Genomic DNA, 23,570 nt, shown 5'->3' on the forward strand with positions numbered 1-23,570 from the left:
GACAGCCAACCACAAACATTGTAGTTTAGTTTAGACTTTGCTCGGACTGACCTCATTACAGTTTAAACATAAAAAAAAACAGTGGCAATCTACTATGCCTCTGAGTACAACTCTCTCGGCAGACATCTTCGCTCCCCCTTCATTTCCGCTCAGCATTTCCATGACGACGCAGCTCTGGGCCTGAGCACTTAGGTAAATCTACGCGACGCTGCGGCTAAAGGGATTAATAATAAAAATAAAACGATACACATGGCGTTTGAGCGTCCGTGCGTTTAATGTGGGTCGTAAAACGGTATTATTAGACCGCGGTTTTGGAGATTTGTTGCGTTTTCCTATTTCTTTAAAGCAAATGGAGGCGGGAAGGAGGTGTCGTCGTGAAACTTGTTTGACAGGGAAAACCAGGAAGGAAATTTGACCTCTTGTGCTGTAATGGAGTGTTGCCATTTGCACACGGCCAGGCGTTTACCAGGTTTTTAACAAACCCTGAAGTTCGTCCTCATTTTTTTTTTTGGCTCCGCGTGGTGTCAGGTTTCTAAAGTGATAACGAACAAGTAGGCAGTATTGTAAACATACATAATTCGTATCTTTCAACAGGTAAGAAGAGAGGAGAGGGTCTAACGAATGGTAGATTGGAAAGCAAAATACGTTTGGTAGTTGTGCTGTAGCACGATTGCAAGCTGGTTTCCAAGAAGCACATTGCAAAACGAAACTGAGGTAAGCTGGTCTTTTCTCCCACGTTTTATCTCATTTTGTGCATTTATTTTCGTACTGCATGCTTCCGCGTCGTGTTTACCAGCATATAATAGAGTACGTGTCGCACATACTTGGTATTTTTCTTTTATCTGAAAGGCATGTTTTAACCATTTGGTGTACGTAAGCTTGTTAACATTCTTAGGCTTTGGATCTGGCGGGTTTCTAACCGCTTTTTTAACTAAAAACGTAAGCAAAGATACTGCGGTTACGTGGACGTGTTTTATTTTTGTATTGACGTAATGCGCATTTATATTATTGCATTGGGTATTCGCGATCGTTTGGACCGTTTGCTGATGTTATTCACACGATAATCAGGTTGACTTCCAGGGCCGCAGAAGGAAGGCCCAAGAAGAAGCCTGGATTTCACGTATCCCTTCCCCCTCGTCTTTTTTTCTTCATGATCTCCCAGGGTTGCGCATTAATGGTGATAGCTCTTGAAACCGTTACAAATTAAGTATATTTTCCTCCTAAACGTACTACCTGTGTAAGTTAAGTAATGCATTTTCTGTTAAGGCTCTGACTAGTAAATTTTCCATACCGACATACCAGTCACATGGTGCGTACTTTGTCATTAGGTATTGCATCTAACAGGGGTTGAAATGGTAGTTTACAATGGCGTTATTGCCGATACAACATATGTAGGGGGCAGGCGAGTCTCTTTCGGCAACGAAAACTAAAAATAACCGATTATACACTGGTGTCATATTTATTTGTAACTCAACAAATATAAATAGCCAAAATGATACAGTAAATCAATGAAAAGATGTTGGGAATGAGTGTGTGTCGAGGAGGGTGGGATTCAGTTGCATTTGAGCCAATCGAGATGGAAAGATTGGAGAAGAGGTTTTGCTGAGCCCTAGTAACAAACTACAGCAGTCTTAATATTCCCTTTTTTGATAAGAAAACGTCTTATATTTTTATACTCTATTGTAACCATGTTCAGTCACTTAACAGTACTCCCCTTTTCACGTGTATAGCACGTGATGAACACTGGTTATGCAAATTCTAATTTGTATGCTGCATATTTTTCATTTCCTTGTTACATAGACAGGGATCCTACATCTACCATTTAAACCATCATTTTTTCATATGTATAATTAAAAACAACATATAGGTAATTTAGAAGTCCCTTTTTGTGTGTATTTTCCTTTAAAAGGGATTTACCCAAATCGGTGGCAGGGTTGCTCTATACATCAGTCTTAGCAATAAGAACATGCATAGCCCTTTTCAATTCTAGTCTAGAAAACATTTTGTTTGGAGAAACACTTCGAGATTTCTGTTTCTCCATTTTCTGTAGCTCTCTAGGCTGTGTTTTGCAGTGTGGTCAAAATTCAGGAATAGCCTTTGGTTATTTTATCAGCCCACATCCCTTAAAATGGAGAGAAAAGACTGATGGTAGTGTTGGCTGAGTGTCTTTTAGCACTGGACATTCACAATGGTTTGGACTGTTTACTGATTGTATTCACATGATTGTCAGGTTAATGTGCATTGCAGCAGAAGGAAGGCCCAAGAAGGGGCCTTGAGTTTCTCCATTGATTCCCATGGTCTTTGTTTTCTACATTATCTCTCAAGGTTGCATAATAATAGTGATAGCTCTAGAAAAAGGTACGTAGTAAGCTAAATTTCCTCCTTAACATACTACCTTTGTATGTTACGAGCAAGAATGCCTTTTCTGTTACCCTGACTAGTAAATTCTTCATGTGGACATGCCAGTTACACAGTACATCCTTTGCCATTAGTTATTACTTCTGAGACGGCCTTCTGAAATTAAACTGAGCTGCCATGGATGGCTACTCCTACTCGAACAGTTTTAAATTCACTCGTTCACTCATCAAAAACGTGAAATCCAAAATTCAAGTTTAAAAAGGCCTCGCACTCATCATTCCTGTTTTGGATGTAGCACAAACAGAATGTTGGTGTTCAGAAACATAACTGAATTTAATCTGTAGCCTGAAAGAATCTTACTTTGAATGCTTCTGATTTTCCTGATCTGTGGGGTCCTGTGCTGGTGAAAGGGATTAAATCTAGTAGTTCATTCTGCAAGGTCCTTAGCCCCTCCTTATAACAAGGAAGTTGTGGTTGATGCAGTGTTTTTTTTTTTGCCATGCTGTAGTTTGTTGGTTTATCTGTTTAAAATCAGTAACATTTACAGAGCTACAGATCATGCTGTTGATTTCAAAGACATAAAGCATGTACTCCCTTCACTTTACGCATTTTCAGTTTTCCTTTATGTATAGGGTGCATAGACTTTTTCTTTCACAGTGCGTGACGTGACTATGTCAAGTATAAGCAAGTTCACAGCTGTGTAAGCAAAGTTCATTGAGAAGGAGAGAAACCAAGGGCCTTCAGTATCTTTGCTGAAGCCAGTACAATTTTAATACATGCATAGAGCACAAGGCAAACTCCCAGGATGGCTGAACGCTACATTTTGCTACACAAGGCTGTGGAAATCTAGGACTGGATTTTTAAATGAGATATCAACACAAGCATCAGCCATGCCTTGTCAAGTTAAATTTGAACGTAATTCTGGGAGAAGACCATATACCTATTGTATAAACATTCTTAGTTTTAAACTGGTTTGTTTTTGGTTAAGTATCCGTTTTTCAATAAGAAATGCCAGGAAATTTATCTTAAATCCAAGAATAACTTTCCTTTATTTACGTTTTGTCTGTGCAGCACATGGGAATGTGAAACCTGGCTCTTTAGTGATCCCCTGTTTTTTGGCATCTAGGAAAAAAGCCCTGGTTTTCTGTCTTGTTGGAATGTCCTGTAACAGCAGGAGTTAAAAGTACTGAAAGGAAGGTCTGATGTACTAGAGATTTGAGGCCTTAAACCCAATTAAAAAAACAGTTTAGAGTGTAAATCTCCTAACATCTGGGTAATTGATTTCACTCTTTAACCACTGACATCCCATTCTTTCTAACTTTTCATAGACATCTATAGGCTTTGGTGGTCCTATTTGGTATTTATTCATGCCCTACCTTGCTTGGCATGTTTATGATGTCTCAGTTTTGTCATTGGGTGCACAAGGGAGGGAGGCAACTTCTAGTTCTCAATACTGTACATTTAGTTAAAATAGACTGAGACAGAAATGTTTAATTCAGCTGTTGAAAGTAACTAAAGAACATTTTTTATTTCTCATGTATGGTGTAAGTCAAGAAGGTTTTAGGGTTATATTTTAAGAATGTTACTTAAGACCAGTGTCAGAATTTCAAGTAGCTTTAAAATAACTGAATTATAGACTTTAAATTGCCTGCCCAGTTATTCTAAGGCTTTTTTCCCAATCAACCATAATCCTAAATGATGTAATCTTAAATATGAATGTTTCTGGCACAGTTTTAGGTAGTTATTCATTTTCCTTTATAGACCGCTGTCAAACTGGCTGTGCCAAAAATGAATTATTGAAAGGAACTTATGGATTGGAGTATGTTGCTCAGGAATGATGTGAGGCATGATGCATTATCGAAGTAGTGAATCTTGTATATGGAAGCAACCTCTTTTTGTACAGCTTTCCATTAAACCATGGATGGATACAAAATGTTAGTCAAAATAGTAATTGGGTATTCCTCAGCAACAATCCTGGGGTTCCTCCAGAAATTTCGGAAACGTTTTGCTCAATGAGAGAGATCCAAATACTCATAAAAATAATAATAACATGACCTTGTTTGTCAAGAACCTGTTGTCCTGCAATACTGAATTATCAAAACATTATTAGAGTTCTGTAACTTTTAGCAATGGGGAGTTCGAGAGCAGCTAGTTCTGGCACTGTTTGCAAGTGAAGTCCCCTCCCCTTCTTTAGGAGGAAAAAAAAACACAAACTTGAGGGTCATTACGGTGATCTTCCCTTAACAAAAGTTTGAAATCTAAAACCTGCAATTTAGAAATTTACTTTTGGCTTCCCTTATTAAGTCACATTTTCTTCTACCAAAGCTTGGTTGAGTGCAGTGAGCCAGGGCCTATGACGATAATGAAAAGGCAGTAGATGAATGTGGAAAACCAGTTTGATTTAAAAGATTTTTGTAGTGGCATTAACACACCACCCCCCACCAGACATAAAATACAAATGCCTCTTAACTTTAAATGACTTAAGAAGTATTCACTTGGAGACTGCATTGACTCACCATTCCAAACACATTTACATTTTTCTTTGCCCTAAATATGTGCTGAGTGGAAAGACTGTAGTGGATTAAGTCAGTGTATGATGCAGTTTGTGTTCTGCTGAAGATTGTAACAGCTAGTGAAGCAAAAGAGGAGGACAAATCAAATTAAGATTCCCTTTTGTTTTTATTACAGCTCTTTATTCTAGTCTGTATAGCTGGTTTTGACTTTAGTTATCTTATAAATTATATATAATAAATCATCCATAGTGAATGTATTATGGTATTATTTATGTGTCATAAGGAATCAAATTACTAAAAAATATATTGAAACCCAAGAGCACAAGAACTGAGACAAGGGCAGTGCACCAGTTTCAAATTACCCATTGATGCATAAACTCCACTGTTAGAATCTCAGTGAAACGCCTTCCATGTTTTAGATGGTGGTGAAACACATTTGGTACAGTTAGTGGAGTTGTCATTTTTATATTGGATATTTTCTAGTTGCCCAGAAGGCAAATCTAAAGTTTGTTGCTTAGGCATTTGTGGACTGCATGATTTGTAGAGTGAGAGCAGTATCACATTACACTTCCATTGTTCCCAGGCACTTTCACCCTAAATGAAATCAACAGGTGAGGGGCTAAGCAACAGCTGCCTCTTTCCAGGGACGGGCTTGGATTGCAGGAGGTGATCATGTCGAGTATTTGCCACACTCTTTTTTAGATGTAAAATCCAAGTGATATGGCCATTCTATACACATAAAGCCCCCCCCTCCACAAACAGCGACAGCTGCTCTTAATTATCATTTAAAGTACTTCACTCTGAAATCAATCCCACCATCACCAACACCCTCCCTTCCCTTCTTTGATATCTGCATAGGTCGCTCTTATTACTTCTGTTACATTAAGACTATTTCTGCTGATACCACGCATACCTCGGCAAGATAATTCTGTCATGTATAATAAAATGTAGACTTAGCACCTCTTATGGAAATAGTTATTCTAGCAAAGGTGTTCATATGGTCTTAACGGTTTCATTAACTTTCTTAATCTATTCTTTACTGTCCAGTGAGAACTTGGTTTTCTGAATGAAAGAGTTTCTTCTTGAATTTAGAATGAACTGCTAAAAAGGAGGAAACACTATGCACTACATATATGGAGGAGAAAGTATCTTTCTTTTTCTAATTTTCAGTCTAGGAAGAGTTTAGTGAATGTTTTAATGAGCTGCTTGATTTACAGAGGGAGAATTTAGTGAATATTTTAATGAATTGCTTGATTTACAGAATTCTTAACTGCTGGCTGTTTATCATATTGTTTTCCGTTGTGGGTATTAAGTGGTACAGAAGCTTCCCTTAAAATGTGCACAGTAAGGGAAATGGAGAGTCTGTCAGCAGCCACAAATATTGTTCTTAGGGAGCCAAGAACAACACCACCGAAAAATAAGGCAGGGGCTCTGCAGAAAAGATCCATAGCAATATCCTGAAAAACTAGAATAGGAGTAATGTAGTGATCAAAGTGTATCATGCCCTGAAAAGACTAAGGACGTCTTCCAAACTGCTTTAAGGTTTGCTTGTAATTTCCCCCTTTAAAGCCCATTAGATTGCCTGAAATGAAATCTGATTTATTTGGATGACACAGTGTATGGAATCGGGTATGGTGTGTGTGGGCTATATAAGTAACATGTTAGCTTTGTATTTTAATATTTTTAAATTAAGGAGTTCAGATTGTACAATCAATAAATAGCCAATCTACCATTAAGGGAGTTAATTCTGCAGAATTTTCATAATCTTTTCATCTGACGCTGTAAATTCTGACTAAAAGTAACACGATTACAGAAATTCTTAGGCGTCACTTTGCAGGAAGTTGTTCTGTTGGAGATGACCAGAAACCCACAAATGACGTAGCTGCAGGCAAAATTACAAGCATTTTTTAAATGAATCTACTGTAAGATGATGAAATGCAGTTTAACACATTGTGCAGAACAGCAGATAAGGATAAAACTTGACTTTGCTGGAGACTTTCTAGATGTTTTTCTTAATCTCTGAAAAATGACCTTGTATAGAACGGGAACTTGTGTATTTATTTTTCTCTACAATTCCAGATGTGTACCTTCCACAACATAAACAAAAATCCAGATCCACTGTATCTTACTTATATACACGCATACTTTTCTGTGCTGTATAGAGAAATCATTGACTGTGGAATAGTTTAAAAAAAAAACTTAATGTATATGCAATGATCTGAAGAATACAATGTAGCCAAAACATTTTTTTTGCATTTCAGCATGACATTAATCTCTACTTGTTCAAGTACTTAATATATTTAAAATCTTTACTATAATACCTATAGAGAATATTTTAATGGTGATGAATGAATATATATATATAACACAAATGTCGGTAATGAGCCTGATTTGAATGCAAATGCATACAAATTTCTAAGGTTTAGTCCCGAGGGGCTTGTGATACCCCTGTAAGATTATAAATCACTTTGTGATTTTTACATGTTTCAGTTCTTGATGTCCCATAAACACTTTTACATTTAGGTAAAAACTAAACTATTAACTTTTACATAAAACAAAAGGCCAAAGGCTAATTTCATCCATGCTGTTCTTAAATTTGTTTTCTCACATGTTTTTCTTTTAAAGCAACATGTTGCTTTTCACAAGCAAAAAATGGTCTAGTGTGTAAAGGTAGCCACAGTGGATAGCGTAATACTGACGTTTCTGCATTTTGTTTCTTTTACTTGTTGCACATCTATTTTTATCCTTTGCTGCTTTAAGACGGCCAGTTGCTGAAGCCATGCCTGAACCAGTGTGAAGGCTGGGCCGGAAGAGAAACAGTCAAGCTGCACACAGAGAAAACATTATGTTTGTCCCTTGAAATACTGTGTTTACGACTTGAACAATCCTACAAAGTGACTTTCCCATTACAGAATTAAATTTTAAAGGTTCTGATCTGTGACAGCAAGTGATCTTTGTGACAAGACTTGAACTGCATTGAGTAATTTTTTTCAAATGAAAAATGAGCGTGTTTTCAATACCTTCTGCGCATTTCAGAAATTCTGGAGAGATGTCATCATCCTAGCAGGGTTGGGGTCAGTTCCAGTTTTTCAATTCCCCGATTCCAGTTTCCTTTTTTACATTTACAGAGTTGGAACAGGTTTAAAAGATGGAGTTGGAATATTATTACGTCCTTGGTTGTCATGCCTTAAAGTGGTTGTGTCTGTTAAATTGGACATAAGTCATTCCTATTGTTGTCCATACAGAGTGTTTTGTCCTGCAGGCAAGTCATTTTTATTTTTTCCTTAGTTGCATTCCTCATTTTAGTTGAAAACAATAGTAAACTAAGATCAATTTAAATTACAGCCCAAACTGTCATCTTGAGATAAATTGGCCCTAAATAAAGAATATTATTGCAACATGATGCAAGCATTTAGGAATTTTTGTAAAAAGGGGCAAATTTAATATTAGTCAGTATTCTTCATGCTAATATTGTATGATAATAGTATTTATGCTATAAGCATCATCAATGTAATGTGTTTTAGAGTTTTCTATAATTTTAACAAGTTTGACTGCTCTCAATACAGTTGACTTTGGGGGAAAGAGCAGCATCAGAGTGAAAAGTGTTGTCTTTTCCTGACTATGTAGGACCCACCTCAATATTCATTAATCAGTTCAGTATGATTTGCTGTAAACATGTTCTATTGCCAGATCTTCAGTTAGTAATTTGTGTACAGTACCCATAGTATACAACAGTGTGACTCATTTTTTATTTTTCCAGACTTTGCTTCATTTGTAGGTGCAAATTTCTAAAAGACTTCTTGAGGAATTAAAAGTTTAAATGTAATCCAAAGGGTTGAGGTTTCTGCTGTGTAGTAAAAGCAAATATAGTTTGAAAATCTAAACCCTTTGCGGGTTCTTGGCCTCCTCTGGAATGGAAAAATAAGTACCTTGAGTGTTAATGATCTTAACCAGACATTTCTGCGTCACGGACATCTTTGCTTTTTTGATGTGAAAAAGCATTACTTACTGGGTTGTCATATGACTTTTTTGTGCTATTTTAGTTTGTTTTGGAATATATATGTGTTGCAGCTGTGCAAGTTTGTAAGTGGAAGATCTGATAAAGCTTTAAATATTAACCTCCCTTTCTGTTATACCAACAGGCAGATCCATAGGCGATAGTCCTCCCGGCAGAGATGTCGAAAGTCCCGGTGTCAAAATCTCCCTCCAGATCCCGTTCTGGATCAGGGTCCAGATCCCCGTCGCGCTCCTTTTCCAGGTCCCGAACCAGAACCCGGTCGAGGTCCCGCTCCCGAAAGCACCGCTACAGGTATCTGCTCTGTCACACTCTCGCTGGGCCTGAATACAGGCTCATGCTGTAATTGAAGTGCTGCGTCTGTGCTTGTGGGTGTTCTGCATTCAAGTTCTCATGTTTTGGTCAAGCGATTGATGCACCTTAAAATATTATTCTTTAAAAAAACTTGAGTGCATGTGTAACGTTTGAGCCTAATGAACTTGTTAGCAGCTGTTCACCTTGGTCATTGATGACTGAAGTGCATTTAATGTTTAATTTAAATTTTTCTTACAAAATGTTTCTTACTTTAAGCTTGCAGTCTTGCTTAGATTAGTACCCTGTAACTTTTTCTTGATGAGATCCTTGTTTTGAAAATGCAACACAAATAGCGTTTCTCAAGTGACACTTGACACATTGTGAACGTTCGGCCAGAAACTTCATAAGTATCGTTTAGTTTGTCTGTATAAGAAAGTATCCTAACGTTCAAATTGTCAGTCTTGGGAAAAATTTCAGGCTCCAAAAGTGTGCTAAGATTTTAGTTGGTTTTAAATTTCATTTTCATCTTCTTTTTTTTTTGTCTGTGTCGCATGAGCTACATTTGATGGACATTTGCTGGTGGTGTACTTTTTATTGTTTCTTTTTTATTTAGCCCTCTGTATTTCAAGTGTTTGTGTTCTAGCAAAAAAAAGTGAGGACAGTTTAAGTTTCTTAGCTCAGTCTGCAAGACCTGTTCTATTACTTTTTTTTGGTTTATGCTGTAGACACAAAATTGTATTTCCTGTGTTGTAAATTCAGATTTCCAACATCTGAATTAATCTTTACGAAAACGACTTCTCCTTAATTGCTTGAGAATGTAGCTTGCTGGAGGTCTGGATCCTCTTATCCAAAGTATGTCTGTAGCTTTGTCTTCTGTGAATGTAGTTGCTTCTGTATGACACATCTCTGCTAAATCAAAGATGTACTGCATGTAGTCTACATTTCTAAGACTGGATAAAGTCATTCATCTCCTGTCTAGACAGATGTTTGAAAATGGTGGCATTCAGACCAAGAACGTGTTTTTGATTAAGTTGTAATTAACGTCCTTTTTCCCCCTTGCTCTGCTTCATCTGCTGTATTGGCTTTTTGTATTGCTTTTTTGACAGTGCAGCTGAAGTTTCAGCTGTTTTCAGAGTGGTTTTCAGTAGTGTATTTTCCTGTCCCATCTTAGTGAGATAAAAATTGTTGTAATTTAAGTTTATAGTTTACTTATCTCTACTGGTACGGCTTTGCAAAAGGCACATGCAGAGAGTTTCGAATTGCATCATTTGATTTATTTGTGCAGCTATTCAAAATTTAAATCTTCTGTATGCTGAAGTGTGTACAAAGATCTTGTAAATGGCATGGCTTTGAATTGAAAATGAGATATAAACGTACTTGCTCCAAAACACAGTGAAACATGTTTCAGGATAGATCTGTGGGTTGAGCTGTCATTTCTTATTTAAAAATTAATAAATGCCAGAAACAAAAGGAGAATAATAAATCTGAACCATGCCAATTAATTGATGAATGAAATGCGAACATGTATCTCGTGTGCTACAAAAAATGCTGATTTAGGAGTTCAGCTGTAGTGATTGAAACAATGTGGTCATATTATTTTTTCCTGTTTTTAAAAATCAAAAATCTGTTACTTCAGGCACAAACAGATCGGACAACTTGAGCACTTAAATTAAATTTACAACAGGCCAGTATCTCTAGTAATTGGCAACTGGAGCCCTCCTGGGCTCGAAGGGATTAGAGTAGAAATTTTTCCCATATGGCCCACGTGACCGCCTCTTTCCACCAGAACCCTCATAAGAGATACAGATTCAGTTTCACTGCCTTGAGTTTGAAATGCTCCGCGTAGTGCTTTCACAATTTGCAGTTGATTCCAATGAAAAAACGCACTGGGTGAGTACAGGATTTGCATGGGTTGCTTTGGCGTTGCACAATCTGATGTTGTCCGAGATTAAAATAAGAAACTTCTGTATTTAAATCCCTGCGTCGGAAGATTTGTTGTATGCTTCTTTAGAGAAGATTAAGAGCGTTTTTGAGTGCTGGTTTCCTATTGCTCTGACGGTTTTGGTAGACCTTGCTGGTTAGAATAGTTTCTCTTCTCCGGTTTTATTTAACTTCGCTGAAAGTTGTTTACAAGTTTAAAGTATTTGGCTTTAGTAGGGGCTCTTAGGCATGTTTAGATTTTGATCAATGTTGCAATACTTCATGAGAATGGAAAAGCGTTGAATACTTTGCTGAAACATTTTTTATGGGGTTTTTTTTATGTGCTGTTGAAATACGTTTGACCCACTTTCAAAGTAATAGTACTGGTTTTGTTTTACTTTCAATAACGTTTTTTGAACCATGAATTTGTAGCCTTCTTGCTAATTTGTATTTTTAAATATAGTCATGCTTACTGGTTTAGAAGGCATTTTGCTTTATATCGCTTTATTCAGCTAACGCAGAAACTAGCAAGCGTGCTCTTTCCTGCCTAACCCGCAGGAACCCGGTTGTGTCGCTGTTTGGCTGATGCTTTTCAAACCTGGTTCTTGGGAGCCACCTAGTGGACACAGCATGCTTTACAGATGTGTGGCAACTCCAAAAGGTCTCAAAATGTCGGTGATTTCTCCAAGAGCAGGATTCCGTTGCCATTTTTTAGTTTAGTTTTTATAGAAAGCTCCTGTCTCCCCCCCACCTAAAAAGTAAAGTACATGTAAGTTTTTCCTATTTTTTGAGTTATAGCCACTGTGTAATTAAATTAAAACTGTCATTGATATACCGTTGGTGGTCCCCTATTAAGAACGAGAACCCTAAATTCAGTTTGAATGAGGAAAGAAAGCTGAAGAATTAGTTGTCTGAAAGCGTGATGTCAAGTTCAAGTTTATTGTCATTACACTCGTATACATGGTATATGGTATAACGAAATGCTATTTAGCTAGCTCTCGGACATAAGTAGTACAAAGAGAAAAACACAACAACAACAATTGTGTAGCAAAAGAAAGACAGAGACAACAGGGAGTGTGCAAAAAAACAACAACAGACGATGTTGTCCTTACGTTACCTTTGCAGGCGCATCCTACCTGTTCTCCCCCAGCTGCGTGGGAAGAGCCTGCGTTTGGCCTGGGTCTAACGTGTTGTTTCCCCCCTCCAGTTCTAGGTCTCGCTCTCGCTCAAGGTCACACTCCCCGCCTCACAACAGGGAAAGGAACTACCCGAGGGAGTACCAGAACAACCGCGAGTTCCGGGGCTACAACAGAGGCTTCCGGAGACCCTACTACTATCGCGGCCGAGGCCGAGGATATTATCCCAGGGGCCGCTACCAGCGAGGCGGAGGTTATGGCAATTACAGACCCAACTGGCAGAACTACCGGCAGCAGCCACAGCAGCACCATCAGCACAGTCCCAGGAGGGGGCGCTCCCGATCCAGATCTCCTAAGAGACGGTCCGGGACCCCGAGGTCGAGGAGCCGATCCCGGTATTCCGACCGCTCGTCCTCTGGTCGTTCCAGGAGAACCAGGGGCTCCTCCTCCTCCGACTCACGCTCCTCCTCCACTCACAGCCGCTCGGGATCTTCGAAAAGGAATGCCGCGAAGGAGCTGAAGGAGAGCGGGCGGCCCGACTCCGCGGCCAAAGAGGCGCAGAGGGCGGGCTCGAGGGACGAGGAGGCGGCGGGAGCAGCGGGCGGCGAGGGCGCCCCCGACAGGGCCTCGGGTAGCTGGCAGGGCTTGATCGACTACGACACCAGCCCCAAGCGGACCAGTCCGGCGGTGCGCTCGGCCATTATTGTCAGCCAGGGCACGGCCCACCCCAGCCCCTCCCTGCAGTCCGTCGCCGTGAAGAGGCCCAGCCCAGCCGTGAAGGGAGGCTCCCCGAGTCCCTCCAGGTCCAGTGCTGCAGCACAGAGCAAATCTCTAGGTAACGCCCCCTGGCAGAGCAGCGGGCCCGCCCCAACAAGCAAGAGCCCGCCGCAGCAGAGCCCAACTGCAGTCTTTTCTGGCTTTGGGTTCTTTTCGAAGGACGATGTCAGGGCAGGAGAAAAACCCTCTTCGGTTTCTACAGCCTTTAAAAAGTAAGTTGAATTTTTCCCCTTCCTTTTTTTTTGTCAGGTTTTCTGCACAGTCTTTAATGTAGAAAATGATTCCATTTTTATGACATTGCTTATCCACAGCATAAGGTTTTTGCAGTTTTGTTGTGGATGGATACCTTTAATTGCAGTCACAGCAATTTCAATTTAAATATCCAGGCTTGATGATTGTTGGTACTAGACTTCTTGATTTAATTACTAATGTTACATCATTTTGTAATTACTTTCAAGTGTGATTTGATTTAATGTTTAGTTTTTGCTCGGTATTTTATCATAATTATTTTTTGTTTCAATTTTTAGTCTTGCTTCAAAGATCGATGGAAGAATAATATTTTTAAATGGGAATTGTAGTCCTCAGCTTTCAAAGTTAATTAAAACCAGTGCTTGGCGGCTTTTCGCGTCTTCTGCTATGCATTAGACATTTTACGCAATCCCAAATATTTAAGAGGTCTCTAAGTAATTGTAGAAGTAAGTATGACAATTTTATATGGATTGTTATGGTCAGTATATTTATGACTATAATATAATATTCTGTATACTGTGTGCATGGTGTATTTTAACAAAGGTATACAAATAACCTTGATTACATTCTGCTGAAGTATTATTAACTTAATCAGCAGTATGCAATAAATTAACCCACTTGATTCCTAGTACTGCCGTAAATGAGTCCTTATTTCTGAGAGATTATTCAGCAGTGCACAGTTATGCCAAGACTGTAAAATCATAAGTCACAGAGTTGTGCTGATAAAGTTTTCCCTGGTTTCTGATACCACACACCTGTGTGTTGAATAATGTAGTCTTAGGTTACCAGTTTGGGTTCGGCTTGGGATACCTTAACTGGGTGATTGTAGTGTCATATGAATGTTGTAGATTGGGGGAAAAACTTTAACTGTGAACGTTTTGGAAACATATCTTTTTAAATGTTAAAAATGTCTGTAACAAGCCTGTACAGAATCCTTTTTGATCTTCTAGTGTGAATATTTTAAAAAAGAATGCATCTAAGTCTGTATGATACAAAGTTAAGAGAAAATCTATCTTCAGGTTCTTGAAAACATTTTTGCTGTACTGTAAAGTCATCTCATTTATGTGCAGGTACAATAAATATTATAATTCAGTTATTGACCTGGTCAGTTTCCATTGTGAAGTGCAAAATATTAAACATTAACCTATGTTTCTGATGAACATTACAAAAAAAAATTTGGCAGCTTTCTGCTACTCTCTGTGGTTGGCATGAAATAGAGGGACGATCAAAAAACTGAAAGAAGGCAAGAAGCACTTGTCAGGTACCAAAAAGCTTTGTTTTTTCTTTTCATGATTAGGTTCTTGGAGGAACACAAGAACAAAATTCAGGTTGCGGAATGGGAGAATGGAAGAGAAAAAGAACAGAAAATGGCCGAGCTTGAGAGGGACAAAGGGAATGGTAAGGCTGGCTCCTTCGACAAGGGAGCTGCCTACAGTGGCCTCAAGCCTGACTACTATAGCAAAAACGAAGAGGAGAAGTACGGCTATGATGATGAGTTTGAGTTGGGCTCGGCTGCAGAGTTCCTGAAGGGGCCTCAGTTCGGTTCTGCAGAAGCAGGAGAAGACCAGGAAAAGAGACACAAAGTCCGGAACCAAAAGGAGCGAGAGATGGAAGATGAGCCAAAGCATAAGAGCAAGATTACCATCACCGCCAACAGGGATATGTTTGACGAGCGGTTCAATAAGTGGGACGAGCTGGCATACTTCCCCTCGGCCAAGGAAAAACTCAGAAAGGAGGAAGACGCGGGCGAAGACGACATCGACGATGTCGAAGAAGAGCTGTACAGGAGCCGGAAGCAGGAGCGAGCTGCAGCTGCGGCGGCCGCAGCCAAGAAGGCCGAGGCCAGTGGCTACCGGGGGTTCTCGCCTGACAAAGCCCCCAAAGCCAGCAGGAAAAAGGAAAAGCAGGGACAGAGCCCCTCCCCTCCAGCCCGGAAGAGCTCGGAGAACAGAGAGAGGGAAATGTTCAATGTCAGGAGGGATGATTCCCCACCCAGGTCTACCCCAGCGTATTCTGGGAAACGCAGTGCTGAAGTCAGTGTTAGAATGGATCCCTTCCATGAGGACTATGCAAGGTAATTTGAGAACAGACATTTTTCTGCCAGAATGTGGACTAACAGTCATTGGCCTACCTCAATAAATGTTGATGACATTTAATATATTCATAAATTACACAAAACTGTCTTCCTTGCAATATTCTAAGGCTTTTTTCTAACTTTTTTTCTTTCGTTTTCATATAGCTCCTCCGGGGTTTTGGCAAACGAACGCCGGTTCTCTCGGGATCTTGTGCATCCAAGCAAAAAAGACCAAGAGTTTCGCTCCATCTTTCAGCACATTCAGTCAACCCAGTTAAGAAGAAGCCCCTCTGAGCTTTTTGCTCAGCACATTGTCACCATAGTTCACCATATCAAAGGTAAACCTTCCCTGGACAAGTCTCACTGGGTCCTTAAGAGATCAAAAATGCCTGTCATTTTCCACACCATACCATCATTTAAAACAGTTATGTTTTCTTATGATGGAGATTCAGATGCTAAATAAATTCTTAAATTCAGAGGAAACTGCATTCCACTTGCAGTGAGTACAGGAACACATTCAACAATGTGTAATTTTTTACAGAGGAATAACTGTACACTGTCCATGCAGTTTTGTACTGATGCCAGTTCTGTAAAATCGTAGTCATCTTGCTTGAACTTGTGAATGGACCTCATGAGTTTCAATATTTGATCAAGAATATTGTGTCTTGGCTAAAGAAAGCTGTAGAGTTGCCAGACTTAAATATAAGTAACAGTTGTTTGTGTTATCAGGGATTTTGTTACAGCATTGTTTTCCAGAGAAGTAAGACATAATTAAGGGTTTCTTAAAAAAGAAGAATCCATTGGAGTTATCCCCCTACATCTCCCTCTTCCATTGAGCCTCTTCTATGATATTACAGGACGTATCCTGGTTTTGTTAACCAATATGTACTGGATTATACAAGAAACAGGGAAGGTGATCTCAGTCTATGGAAGAATGTCACATTTTGTAATTAATCTTTAATTCAAAGCATTAAATCCCAGCTATTGCTTCTGTTCTTCCTGGTAAGTTTAATTAGTTACCTTTATTGGTAATTGCATTTTTTTGTAAAAGGTCTGGTGCATTGCTGTTATATTTAAAAATTCAAATTATTATGATTATATGATCATCAAAACGTTTTGCCATGATGATGCTCAGCAATTGGAAATTGTTCTGTAAACTACAATAGCACAGGCATTGCTATTTTGTCAGTCCATTTTGAAGATCGGTCATTGTACTTCAGCAAAGTTTGCAGCTGAGTAAATCCATTTAACACCATGCCAGTGTTGTCAGATTCCATATGATTCAGTATTTAACCCCAAAATAATGTGTTCCACAAAATGAGCATTGTGCATGTGTTCAAGGATATTTTGCACTGTGCTTAAAGTTTCTGAAATCTCCATTTACCTCTGCATCTGCATTCTGATTCAGAATAAAATGTGAAATTAAATGTTTTGTCTGATCCACAGCACAACATTTCGAGTCCTCAGGGATGACATTAAATGAACGTTTCGCCATGTACCAAAGAAGAGCAGCTGAAATGATGAAGCCAAGAAAGAGCCCAGAAATTCATAGGTAGAATGATCAGAGATTTGTCACATGTATTACTGTATTATAATGTTTTAGGCTTTGTTTCCTTCACTCCTTAGATGTTGGGACAGAAACGTCTATTCGTCTCCAGGATTATATATGTGTAATGTGGAGTAATTTAAGTTTCTTAGTCGGATCTGTTGTCCGTGTATACCTGGTGCCCTTTGTTTTGAAGCTTTCCAGAAATCCAGACAAAATATCCTGTATGTCTATACAGTTGATTTTATTTGTACTTAGTTTAGGATATAATTAATGAATAATCCATCTTCAACGTGCCGAAATACTTTGATTTGCAGAGACACAAATGTGTGATTAAACCCAGGTAAGCATTGTCTCATATACTGTTTTTTTTCTTTTTCTTTTCTAGGAGAATTGATGTTTCTCCCAGTGCTTTTAGGAAACACTCTCATCTTTTTGAGGAAATGAAAAGCTCCAGGGAAAGCAGTTCCAAGGTGACCAAAAGTTTTAATGAGGCCTTTTGAAATATGAAGTTTTGGGAGAAAGAAACAATGGGTCACATCTTAGACTGCCATCTATCTTAAGTTTGTGTTTTTCTTTCAAAGGAGGTGAATAAGTCTAAAAAAATGAACGACATTCTGTTTGTTTTATTTAAATATACCCTCAACGTTTGTGATATGGTTATAATGTGGTACATGGCCACCAAAGCAATTGAGGTGAGCTTGAGGGGGGAAAAATGGAGTGAACTTTGAACCAAGTATCCAAGCTGTCAAAGGACTCTTATCAATTTAATTGTAAGTATTTTTCTTCAACAAGCTGAATGTAAAACACTCTCCTACTAATCATTTCATCTGAATACAGAGGCATGTTGTATTTTTTATCAGTAAATTTTATAATTTATAATTATAAGTTGAAAATGCATCATTGTTTAAAAGTAATGCCTTTGAACCAAACTGAGGTTTCCCCTGTAATCCAGCGGTGTTCCAAAAACAAGCAGTCGTTACTTCCTTCACTGTCTGTCAGTTGTTTCCTTGGTCAGTACTTGTAATAACCTGTTAGTTGTCGTGTCTTATTTTAAATAACCTGACAGCTGTCTTTATCAGGAATTCAGAGCATGTTTCTATACTGTATTCTCTGGCGCTGTACACACCTTTTTGAAATTTTGAATTCTTACACGTTAATGTTTCCAATGTCAAAAGGCCTTATTTATCTTTACATTAAAAAAGCAATATCTCAAGGAAACTTATGGTAGTTGGCACTAGACTAAATCTTGATTGCAGCCCCATAATTTAAACCATGAGCAGCTGTAGTGGATGTAAGGTGATACCTATAGACCAGAGGATAAAAGAGCATGTATTTTTAATCAGATATAAAATGAATAGTCAGTGCAGTGTGGGCATTTTGAGTGGCTTGTTGTTTGTTCTTCATTTCCTTTATCTTATACATCCTCTGTGTATTCAAAAGCCTTTGAACGTCTTTCTAAATTAGAGTGAATGAACAGAAATAACAAACAGTGGTTTAATCATGTTGCATAAAGTTATTTTCCCCTGTGAAGCTGGTGTATGAGCAGTTGTGATTTGTAATGGAAAATGGCAGTTGATGATTTCACTTCAGTTTCAAAAGCAGAATTTATGATCACTGCTCTTCTAATTTGTTCCATTTCAGAACAAGTTGCAACCAAAGGTTATTTATATAATCAGTGCAAGTGTTTTCGGCACCATAATCATTGAAAATAAAAAAAACTGTTTTATAGGATGAAGGTAAAAAAATGAAGACTGACTCAATGGATCTCCGTCTTGATATTGAGCGTCGCAAAAAATACTCCAGTAAGGAGCGAGAGCACAAACGAGATGGGATGAGAGATTCTGGAGAATCCAGGGGATCAAGTTTAAGCAGGGAGAGATCCACTGAAAAATCATCAAAGCATCATAAGAAGACAAAGTAAGTACAATTCTGTTAACTTAGTTCAGGTGGGTAGCTGCATCCGCATGCGTAGGCTGCAAAGGAACAAGTAATAGGTTTATTCCATGCTGGGAAAAAAGAAAGAAAACGCAACGTTTCGGCCGTGGAGCCTTCTTCACACCTGAGGAGCTAGATGAAGCTTAATATCTGTTTACATAGCAGAAAATATATAAGAGTAATGTAAAACACGTTGCACAGAAATCAAGAATAAAAAATATTAAGACCGCATCTTTGCCTCAATGATATTAATCATTAAGAGAACGCAGAAAATAAGATTTTGAACAAAAGAATATTAAGTATACAGATTTAAAAAATCACAAAACTAAAGAACTATTCAAGATACTAAACATGCTTTAAAATAATTCTGAAAAGTTAATGTAAAATCAGGTTACGTTTAAAAAGAACTGAAGCTGCATTTCTAATAAAACGTGATTTCTATGGTATTAGGGCATTATAACAAAAGGGGGCTGCTCTTTTCCTTTTAAGGTGTACTGTAAAAAAGCATGAAAAGACAGTATCATATGACCTTAGTGTTCATTCAGATAAGGTAATAAAACATCTGTATAAAATTTATTGGATATTTAGGAGAAACTGCTTTTAGTGTTTTAAATCTAAGAATTTTAAAACTGATTCTTTAGTGAACTGGATGCCAGTGCAGTGACGCCGGCGCAGATGTTTTATCTTAGTGAGAACCCTGGCATCAGCACTCTGTTCAACCTGTAAGCATGGCAAGGCATAGCATCTATCCCAGCACATGGAGGAATTGCAAAGCGCAGCTGATTGCGGTTTGAACAGATCTGTGTTTTTCTGTCTTTTGCTTTGCAGGAAACGCAAGAAGACCCGTGAGAGATCCAGGTCCTCCTCGGAGTCCTCCTCGTCCTCCCATTCCTTCAAAGGAGGAGACTATCCTGAAGGCCCCGAGCAGAAGGAGGAGGGTTTCAACAAGGCGCGCTTGGGAGTGCGCGATTACGGCGGCCCCATGGAGCGAGGCAGAGGGAGAGGAGGCTTTGTAAGTGAGCTCATTCCATCAGAATAGCCATCTGTCAAAGGGGTCCGCAAGCCTCCATCACAGAGCTCCCATGCTGAAAAGTAAAGAGTGGGGAAAAAAACTTCACTTTTCAGCATTGGTTTACTTTCCTCCTTTGCAGCTTGCACACTGGCACAGCCCCCTGCTCTTACCTCTTCACAAAGACAGTGGAGCAAAGCCTCTTTTGACTTGTGCTAATTAAACTCCTATCGATATTTTCTGTCTGAGCCTTCCAAACGTCAGGTGGCATGGAAACAAGACTTTTGAAAAGGGCCTAAAATGCAGTTAATCTAAAAGAGCAGTTGGAATTTGCTTAATATGGTTAACTGTTCAACCTAGACTTTAAACAATAAGAGGAATTTTTTTTGTGGAATTCACTTATTACAAACAGGGAGCCTTTCATAAAAATATAGTATTGTGCCCAAAGTCTCTCTGGATTAGCACACTTAGTATATTGAAGAAATGACAGTTCCATAAAAAAATCCATTATGTATTCTATTGGATTTCTATTATTTTATTAATTAACTGGGAAACTTGCCAATGTAATGAAGCAGTTCATTTTTGTTTAATTGTTTGGCCCCATTGTGTGAGTTCTCTTTTAATCAAAATAGCACACACTTCAGTCTCTTTCTTGACTGTGCAACTCCATTAACCATTGCATGCAATTATAATTCATTCCTTCCTCTCTGAGGAAATCCACCTCCAGCTATTTCTGGTGGTTCCAGCTTCCATTTGTGTCCTCTAGTTCTGTATCCTACATTAACTTGAAAATAATTGCTCTAACGTTTAGGAGCCATTTCTTATGTATTTAACCCCCTTCCTCACTCCATTTACTACCTCTTAACCCTTAAACTCACCGAGCACTTAAGTGTTTCTCAGTTCAGAGGTTTAGTTTAGTTACTCCCGCCAGGCCCTCTCCAGAATGACTTGTAAACCTTTTTGTGTTGATTAACTGAGATCTCAAAAGGACTTGGCAGCACAACTTGGGTAATTATTCTGGTTTCTTATTGCAGCAGTTCAGAATAAGAGGCAGGGGGTGGAACAGGGGTAATTATCCAGGAAACAATAGCAATGGTAACCCCTCCAACCCTGGCAATCCAGTGCGTTCCAAGGAAGAGGAATGGGATCCAGAGTACACACCCAAGAGCAAAAAATATTACTTGGTATGTTTGTTGGTTTTTTGTTTTGAAAGGCATCTGACTGTTTTCTAGGGTAGTCTAGAACCAGAAGGGAGGATCTGAACTAAGACACAACTGAGAATCTGAGATTTTCGTGTTTATTTTTGTGTTTGGGGGGGGGGGGTGGGGGCGGAGGCTTGGCAGCTTTGGAAGCTGGGATTTTGTCTCGTTTCCACCACCTCATCGAGCCTTTTAATGACATCATCACCAACCCTGTATATTGAAGTGCTCAACCAGTTCCAGTTCAGATCCCATTGTCATTTGCCGCATAGGATCGTTTTCATCCTATCAGGATCAGTCCGAAAGAAACTGAACAGAGACACTCTTTTTTTTTTGTCTTTCCTCTCCCCGCAGCATGACGACAGAGAAGGTGAGGGAGAGAAGAAGTGGGTGGACAATCGCGGAAGAGGCCGCGGCACCTTCCAGCGAGGCCGAGGCCGGTTCATGTTCAGGAAGACCAGCAGCAGTCCCAAGTGGACTCATGACAAGTTCCAGGGCAGCGGTGAGGAAGGGGAGCTGCCCGATGACAGCGACGCGGAGAATAAGGAGGAAGACAAATCGGGAGGCACAGCTGCCACAGAGCAGTAGGTTTCAGGTCAGCAGCTGACTGGAGCCATGAAGGTACCACGTACCATACCGGCTCGCAACCCTAACAACAGCATAACGTACCATCACATGATGTGACCTCTGCACAGAGAACCAAATTACTAAAGAGAGGTTATTAATGACAAGACGAAGCCATTACGCCTATCTTGTATATTGCAAAAAAAAATGACTTCAAATTGCTTTCAAAGACTGATAGGATGGGTTCAGAAAAGTAAAAAGAAATCTATTGGAATTCATTAATACAAAAAGATGATTCATTTTTTGAGAATAAAGCAGTTTCGGTATTCAAGAGGTTTAAGCAGTTGTGCATGATTTCACTTGTTTGGAATGTTTCTTAAACTTTTTATGCAACATTATTTTAATTGATTTTTTTGCTTTATGCAGTAGCACTGGGGCAATATAAAATTGATTATTTTTTTTAATTCAAAAGACCATAAAAAGACTGTACATTTACTATATACACAACCTGTATATAGTATATGATGACTGTTTGATATAGTCAAACAACACATCACATAGATTTTTGGGTTTAAGGACTTTTTTTAATGTTTAATAATGTCCCCATAAAATAATTACTTAAAACCAGTGCAGAAGTTCCAAAAAACAAATTAAAAATTAGTTGGGAAAAATTATTCCTCCCCCTCCTTGTTTTTTCTTTGATGGCTTGATGGGGGTTGGGGTGGGGGGGGAAGTGTTTTTTGTGCCTTAGATGTGTACATATCTACATAAATATAAAAATGGCAGTAATCTTTTCCGGAATTTGTTATGGTGTACTCAGCTGGCAGGATAACAAAACTACTTCCTTGTGGTGGCTTTGGGCAGATCTAAGGACCGGTATTAAATTCTCTGTATAGACCCTTCTTGGACGTGGGACCAATCTGTCGTGGGTTAAAGTGCATTTCAGAAAGACTGACAAGGTTTCTTTTAAATCTTGTTTTGTGTGAAGTGTTTGCTGTCCATCGGAAGTGAAGACCTCTTAAAAATTCTGCAAATATAATGTAATCCAATTAATCGGAATTGCTTTTCAGGTTAGACACCATTAAATATTTGAAGTTCGAGCCTCAGATGAAGTTTTTTTTTAGAAAATTTTACACATTTAGCGTTTATGTTGGCAAGGGGGTTAATATAAAATTTTTCATAAGACAAATGTCGGCTTTTTGCGTGAAAATCTAGATGCTCTTGTAATTGTATTATGTGGGTATTTTTCTATCAATGTATTGAACCAATAGTGCTTCTGCTTTCTTCTGTATTTTTTTTTAATTAACAGTGTGTATTGCAGCAAAGTGCAACTCGGTCTTCCTACAAATATGTATTTGTTTTTTGCTATTCAAAAGGAGAACATTCTATGTAAAAAGGCCGTGTTAATGGCCTTTTCCCATTGAAAAGGCAGTAGTGATTGAAATCAGTAAGTTTAAATACAGTTGTGTAAAAATGTAATTGCATTTTTGTCAACAGACTTTTATCAGTTGCACTGTATTCCAGTTTTGTAGGTTTTGTTCTGGACTGCACTGTGTTTTAATGTACAGGATATTCTGTATGACTATGATTAACATTAGTAATTTTTTTTAAACACTCGTTTTTTTTTTAATGCACCTGTAGCGCGTAAATGTTTTTGCCAGATTGTCAATTAAATTTAATTTCTGGTTGACTTGATTTGTCCTGTCTTCATTTATTCTAGAAATACTGCAGTTTCTGGACGTTGTGTGATATTGAGTGTCTCTTGTCATAAACACTAGCATTATATTGTAATGGTAAACAATTTAGAATAAGTTATTCACTAATGTATGTGGTAAGAGGACTAGCCTCCCAAAATTAATTCACACTGGGTGCTTCTTGTAAATGTCCAAATATAACATGGTTATTATCTGTGCCAACAGACTCGCATAAGATTGCAAACATTTTTAGAATACCAATGTGAATATAAGCTTAAAATCTG

General features: G+C 38.6%; 1 protein-coding gene across 4 annotated transcripts; it reads left to right on the top strand.

Moving 5' to 3' along the window:
- Nucleotides 1–91: 91 nt before the first annotated feature.
- LOC102692751 (thyroid hormone receptor-associated protein 3) lies at nt 92–23,282 on the top strand. Of its 4 annotated transcripts, none has more exons than XM_006631371.3 (12): nt 92–192; nt 595–714; nt 9,014–9,180; nt 12,308–13,225; nt 14,560–15,336; nt 15,502–15,674; nt 16,783–16,888; nt 17,271–17,355; nt 18,615–18,802; nt 19,649–19,832; nt 20,864–21,013; nt 21,383–23,282. In XM_006631371.3, exons 3-12 carry the CDS (start codon nt 9,047–9,049, stop codon nt 21,614–21,616), a joined length of 2,949 nt encoding a protein of 982 aa, XP_006631434.1. In that variant the 5' UTR covers nt 92–192; nt 595–714; nt 9,014–9,046; the 3' UTR covers nt 21,617–23,282. The 4 variants fall into 4 exon arrangements, with proteins under 4 accessions (XP_006631434.1, XP_015204189.1, XP_015204191.1 ...); XM_015348703.2 differs by having other exon boundaries at nt 20,867–21,013; XM_015348705.2 differs by lacking the exon at nt 20,864–21,013.
- Nucleotides 23,283–23,570: the final 288 nt, after the last annotated feature.

This window comes from Lepisosteus oculatus, chromosome 11 (assembly GCF_040954835.1).
Source record: "Lepisosteus oculatus isolate fLepOcu1 chromosome 11, fLepOcu1.hap2, whole genome shotgun sequence".
In the NCBI taxonomy this organism is placed as follows: domain Eukaryota; kingdom Metazoa; phylum Chordata; class Actinopteri; order Semionotiformes; family Lepisosteidae; genus Lepisosteus; species Lepisosteus oculatus.